At 38.0% G+C, this 6,360-nt stretch overlaps 2 protein-coding genes across 3 annotated transcripts in view; both read right to left on the reverse strand.

Moving 5' to 3' along the window:
• Window positions 1-1,606, reverse strand: part of kctd13 (potassium channel tetramerization domain containing 13) — a 9,134-nt gene extending 7,528 nt beyond the window's left edge. Inside the window, exons 1-2 of one of the 2 annotated variants that reach the window (XM_014023254.1) lie at window positions 1,231-1,606; window positions 276-527 (exon numbers count right to left, since the gene is read on the reverse strand). In XM_014023254.1, the coding sequence (XP_013878708.1) occupies window positions 276-504 (229 nt within the window). In that variant the 5' untranslated portion in view covers window positions 505-527; window positions 1,231-1,606. Of the gene's footprint in view, window positions 1-275; window positions 613-1,230 lie in introns of those variants that run through there. The other variant, XM_014023255.1, reaches the window with a different exon arrangement.
• Window positions 1,607-2,542: 936 nt separating this feature from the next.
• The window catches only part of sez6l2 (seizure related 6 homolog (mouse)-like 2), a gene marked incomplete at its 5' end in the record, with an annotated part of 10,837 nt that continues 7,019 nt past the window's right edge, over window positions 2,543-6,360 (reverse strand). The window contains 7 exon segments of the mRNA XM_014023265.1: window positions 2,543-3,845; window positions 3,962-4,073; window positions 4,730-4,847; window positions 4,992-5,030; window positions 5,253-5,444; window positions 5,545-5,739; window positions 5,835-6,029. Coding sequence (XP_013878719.1) covers window positions 3,816-3,845; window positions 3,962-4,073; window positions 4,730-4,847; window positions 4,992-5,030; window positions 5,253-5,444; window positions 5,545-5,739; window positions 5,835-6,029 — 881 coding nt within the window.

Here is a 6,360-nt window from a genome sequence, read left to right on the forward strand (position 1 = left end):
ACTTAATACAGCCTGCATCAGACAAGGCTTAGTTAATAAATGTTTTTTTTTTGTTTGTTTTGTTTTAAATTGAGACCTGTGTAACATTTTTTTAATCATTCTTATTTTTATCATGTTAATGGAGGAAGAAAAGGTAGTATCGGCTTCAAGAATCGGCCAAAAAATATCGGCTGCACGTATCGGCGTATCGGTTAGACTGATGTTTAAAAAATCGGTATCGGCCTTCAAAAACCTGTATCGGTCGATCTCTAGTTATCAGAAACACAAAAACTAACCTTCAGAGTCTATGGTGACATCTGTCCCTCCTGTGCAGATGTTCCGCAGCAGACTGTCTTCTTTGCTTAAGGTCTGGACGGTTGTATAATGCAAGGAGCCTCCCACGTTTAACTTGACGTACTTGCTCCCCAACAGACCCGCACCTCTGTGTGTGTCCGTGTTGTGGCAGGCAGGCTGGGGAACAGCGGAGTCGGCAGCATGACTGCCAACTGAAGCCTCCGCAGACATGAAGCTGTGGAGTCACTTCCTGTCTGAAACGCAGAACAGCACGGCAACGTGTTTACTGCAAACATGGAGTCAGTATCACCTTTTACCACCTGGGTAATTTCTTTCTTTGTTTTCCTTAGAGAACCTGGATTACTATGAGGGGATTTATCAGCATGGAAAAATAAAAATATCATAAGATATGGCTCTTATAAACTGAACACTTGTGATCATTGTTTAAACACCAAGATAACATTTAGAGACAAGCGTTGTTTTATTTATCCAGTAGTGTTCAAAGCACTCAAGCATGTGAAACATAAGATGACTCATTACCTCTCCTGAGGATTTGCATTTGTCCCAGTAAAGCTATAAAACAAAAATGACTTCCTATGAGAAACAGCTATAATCATTAACTACACTGTAGACAGTGACGAGGCAAAATGTTACAGGTAATTTCTGGATCTTTGCTACATTTGATCTATTAGCTTATTGATTAAAGGTCCGAACACGTGTGCTTAAAACTTGTGATTTGCAAGTTTAAATGTTGTGGTGTTGTCAGCTGACAGCATTGAATATGAACATACACAATACTCTAGGTTTGAGTTCTTCGTTTTACTTCAAACAATTTGAAGCTTATAGAAAACAGATACAATATAGAATGAAATACAAATAAATCTGGCAAATCCTCGTCAGCTAGATCATGATAGATGCAATATTAAACTAGTTTAGTTTATATTATTGTATACTTACCACACTGAACATCCAAAGGTTTCTGCAAAAGTGAAAGCTAAAYGTATTAAGTAAAAAATTGATAATCAATTATCGAGCTACGTAGACAGGAAAAAAACAGACAATAAGTTCAAAACGCAACTTCCGACAATYTCATGTCGCAACCTCCTACAAGAGGCAAACAACAGAACAGCTAATTTATTTTAATGCACTTTAAAAAGAGGAACTGTCTTCAGCTTTGTACCGCCTAAACTGTGGTGAGAAATMTAGACGTGTCCATCACAAATCCTGAAATCCTACGTTCACATCTGACCACTCCATTGTTTSAGAGTTTATTTACTGATGCTAATGAAAACAGCTAAATAGGTCAGTCGGAAACGAAAACCACACTTCCGCTGTTTTCTTCTTCTACGCTCAATTGGGCAKYGAACTACCGCCACCTGGTGGCCAATCTGTACACCTGCATAGAAAAACAGAGGAAGTCATCTCACAACTTGGTTTTCAAATAAAAAATGCCTCAGGTAGCATCCTGAAATATCAGGAAATGTTTAAAGGCATAAACCAAATCGTTTTTTGCCCACCGGTGGAAAAAAAGACTGTAACATGCTGTAATAAATGTGTTAACTTCCTTGCATTTTCCAAAGTTATTTGTCTTTTTTATTGTGGTTTTTTTTTTGTTTATGTAAATATGGAGGTAAAGTCTGCCAATAAAGTTTGAAATAAATTGTACAGGACAGAGAATATACTTTGTCATTTTATACATAATGTAAGTACATTTTTTAAAATCAGTTCTAACCATCCATTGTTTGAGAGAAGCTTAAAACAATGAGTKTTTCTAATGTTGTGTCCTTCATCCGAGGAATGCAAAGGTGAGCAATGGGCCCACGTACAAGGCCCCCGCTCATATTGGCTCTTTATCCATCCTCACTCACCATAATTATCCCGTGTAATAACCTTTAATAACCTTGTCACTTGTACAATTAAGCTAGTGCACATTGTGTTTTAGCTCTTAATTCAGTGAATTAGTGTTGTCTTCCAAGTGGAAGGAATTTAAAYAGCTTAAAAAGTGAATGGTCTCAACTATTTTTATTGCATGTTGCAAGGATTTCCTGTCAGCAGCTGAAGAAGAATGTAACACAGCAAATGAGGTTTTATAATACAGCATATATTTAACTCTATAGATGCATCTTGTCAGAATATGCTGTATGCTGTGAAGGTGTGCGTCGTTAGTCTCAAAAGATCCTCTGTGATGTRGAAGCTGTAATTTTTGTGTGACAATACCTGCAGGTGTCATTGTTCCTTAGAAAAATAAAAACAGTTGTCACACGCTTCACACCATTCAACAAAGACTTTATTTCCAATTCAGCAAATGATTTACTGTCTTCAAAAGAGTGTATTTATATATGAAGCAAAGAAATGCTACTGATGGCAAGAGAAGAGTGAAGTCAACAAAGCAACAGTCTTCAGGATCCCTCGTATGGCACAGTGAATATATCACATTCACTGTTCAAACAATCGTTTATAAATAAATACATAATGCATCACAGCAAGCAGCCAGATTTGGAGTTTGGCATCAACAGAGTGCATACAACATCAAATTTGAAAACAATGATACCCTTCAGTAACTAGAATGATGAGGATGGAGAGATAGAGCATTAGGCAATATAATTTACAATCAGTGCATGCTCGAAGCGTAATGACATTCATGTCCTCGCCTTTTCCGTTACGCTGTGTGGTGGGATGCTGGGTGACGACTGCAGAAACAGCAATAAATAAAAATAAAGACTGCCTTTGTAAACACTACTCCAACAACAGATAAAACACTAAAAGACATTAAAATTATTCAACATCATATTTTGGCACAAAATTTTCATTATGTGTATATAATGAAAATATAGAACCTCCTGCCTCCATGTTTAAGTATATATATATATTTATATATGTTTGAGGCTAATCCACCTCAGCAAATATTAAGTCAGATAATATTTACATTCAAATTGTGTGATTTTGTTACACGCGAAAAGTAAGGGAAAGACTGTTGGTTTCAAAACTTGTTCTCACGACTGAAAATAAAGGTATTTTTTCCCCTTTATTGTGACACTTTGAAAGAATAAGAACCACTTAATGAATCGAAAAAGAAACATTCAGCATGAAGAGGTACAAGATCATGACTAACTTTTGATTGTGACACAAAGTATTGCCATGCTCTCTAATATTTTGGCCTCAGAATGATTTTACAAAAAAGAAGTGAAAGAAAAATAAAATTAGACTTTCTCTCTGCCTTGTTCTCTTCTCATATATTCACATTTAGGTACCCCATAGTTATTTATTTGTTTTAATTGTCAATTTCATACCCTTCATAAGGCACCAGTCCCGATGACTCAGAAAGTTAGATTATTAAGCAGGACTCACATTTGGCTGATGACCTTTTCAGTGCAACTCATCAAAATGAAGCATTTTTACAACTGCTAAACCTGCTATACAATGATGACAAAACATATTAAATAAATAAAACAGGAGGAGTGAGGCCTTTTTGTACAAAAGGACTTTGTCTTCTTTCAGAATTTAATGCTTCTGTGGTTTCAATTCTCACTCAGAAATGATCCTTAAATGGAGACTTCGTACTCCCGTGTGTCCTGCAGTTAAAGAGAAGACCAGCTTTAATTTCTACAGTAGAGAAAAAACTAAAACGACCAAAAGCTTAAGTGATTCAACGTTAAAGAAAACACTGAAATGGTAGTCCTTCGCTTACCCCGGCTTCGTAGAGCGGGTTGTTGAAGTCCGACTCGACTGTAATGGGACTGTAGGAGTGTGTGTGAGACAGAGACTTCCAGAAGAGCGGCTTCCATTCTAGTCTACAAATGCTGCACAAAAAAACACATCAAATAATTTACACTGATTAAAAACAAAAGAGATAAAATATATATATAAAGCAGTGTTTGAGTCTTTGTTAACAATAGAGGTATAAAGAGACACTCATTAAAAATTGCCATGTTATTCAGATGTCTTATGTCAACCTTAATTAAACATTTCTCAATATATCCTATTGGTCAGAGTAGAGTTTGCTAGACTTTTATTCATGTCTTACATCTTTTCTTATCACCTTTTTAAGTTGGAGTCATGGAAACTCGTGATTGAAGTGGACATTAGAGGGAAACTGCGTGGTTTTTATTATTAATGTTCTCATAACATAGAGAATAAGCTAAAAATAATTAAGATAAAATTAAACAGCTTGGGTGGAAAGTGAGGAGACTCTTCAAAGTTGATAAATTACAGTTTAAACTTGGCCCAAATGGTGCCACAGAGAAACTTTATCCCCATCATGTACCTGCAGAGGCTGCAGGAGGGGCGAGGAAAGCTGTTTTCTGCTGTGTTTTCTGAACTGCAAGGAACATCTGAACTGAATGATTTCATCAGATGTCAAGCTGACTGCAAACTGTGCGGAACAGCTTTCAAATAGTTGAGAAATGACGTGATTATGCTTATAGTTAACATGTGGTTGTTGAATTTGAGCACCTACTTTGTATAGTACATATAAATTCCACCAATCAGGAGGATGACCAGGATGATGGGCAGGATTATTGCCAAGGCGATGTTTTCACTCAGGATCTGATGGGACGGCTTGAAAGACTGAGACACTGCAAAACAAATAAAAGGTTTTAAATCACACAGATAATTAAATAAACTTGTTAAAATTTCTCATATTGTAGCTTTGAACCATACTGTATATCTTGTAGGATTTCTACACCTTAAAAAAGAGGGGAAAATGGAAAATAAATCACCTTCTGATTTGTGATCATCCAAAAGCTCTTCATATGCCACTGAGAAATAAAACACACATAATAAAACCTTCACCAGTAACACCATAACTGGCTAAACAATGCACTGCATGACTAAACTGCTTAGACAATCAACATCCTTTTTTAACAATTAAACTCCATATTTCACTTGGAGTGAATAAAATGTTTCAGGTTATTTTCCTGTTCTGTTCTCTGCTCCAGGGCCTTCATGAAAATGATTTAAAAAGTTCAAAGAACCTTTACCTTTGCAAAAGGGGGGCGGGTTGTTCCACTGAGAGGGGTGGCCGGGAACACATGTGATAATGACCTCACCGATGAGTTCATAGCCCTCGTAGCAGAAGAAACGCAGAGTCTCTCCGGCCTGGTAGCTGTGTTTGTACAACGTTTGGTASCCGTTGTCGGGGACTCCAGGGTTTGGGCATGGGTCATATTTTACTGTTCAGAACAACATAAAACACAGTTATGGACTCTAAACAGGCAGGAACCAGCATCATTATGAAGGAAGACCATCTCAGAACTGTTAATGAGGACTTACAGACACACTTTGGGCTGCGGTCGCTCCATTTGGGGGTGCCGGTGTCTCGTCCATGGCAGGTGATCTGGCTGGGACCCTCCAGTTGGTATCCTTGGTTGCAAGAGAAACGCACAACTGTCCCAACTGCAAAACCTGCTTCAGGACGCACAGAGCGCGCTCCGTTCACCACCTCTCCTGGATCAGGACACTGCTGGACTGCGAGGGGTAAATTTGTAAAACATCATGTAAAAAGGATGAAAGGTCAGAGGTGCCTTTAAGATGTTTAAAGTTCATCGCACAGTTTGTCTCACCTTTAACACAAGTAGGCGGAGAGCTGCTCCAGGATAGGTCCCACTGGCAGGTGATGATGTCTGAGCCGCTGATGTCATACCCTGGTTGGCACTGATAGGTCAGCACGCTGCCCCTCACCGGGGAGGAGTGGGACGAGCTGATCCAGCCAAAGTCAATTTGAGGGAGGGTGGGGCAGGTGTCATTAGGCTCGACCTCTACAGACAGAAACACAGACACAGAGGTAAACTAGAGCAGTGGTTCCCAAACTTTTTATCTTCTGACCCACAAAATGTTCATTGCAAAAACTTGTGACCCCAAATATTACCAGAGTGAGTACACAAATTTTGTTAATAACCCTAAAAACAAAGGCTACACAAATATAAATACTTATTTATACTTATTTTGTGTTTTTGTAATAATTATAGGGAAAATATTACATCACCAATTATTTTATTACCCTTTATTTCTGAAGTACAGTGGTTCCCAAACTTTTCGGCTTTTGACCCACAAAATAACAGTAGCAGAGACTTGTGCCCCCAGTTATTT

This window comes from Austrofundulus limnaeus, unplaced genomic scaffold (genome assembly GCF_001266775.1).
Source record: "Austrofundulus limnaeus strain Quisiro unplaced genomic scaffold, Austrofundulus_limnaeus-1.0 Scaffold361, whole genome shotgun sequence".
NCBI lineage: Eukaryota > Metazoa > Chordata > Actinopteri > Cyprinodontiformes > Rivulidae > Austrofundulus > Austrofundulus limnaeus.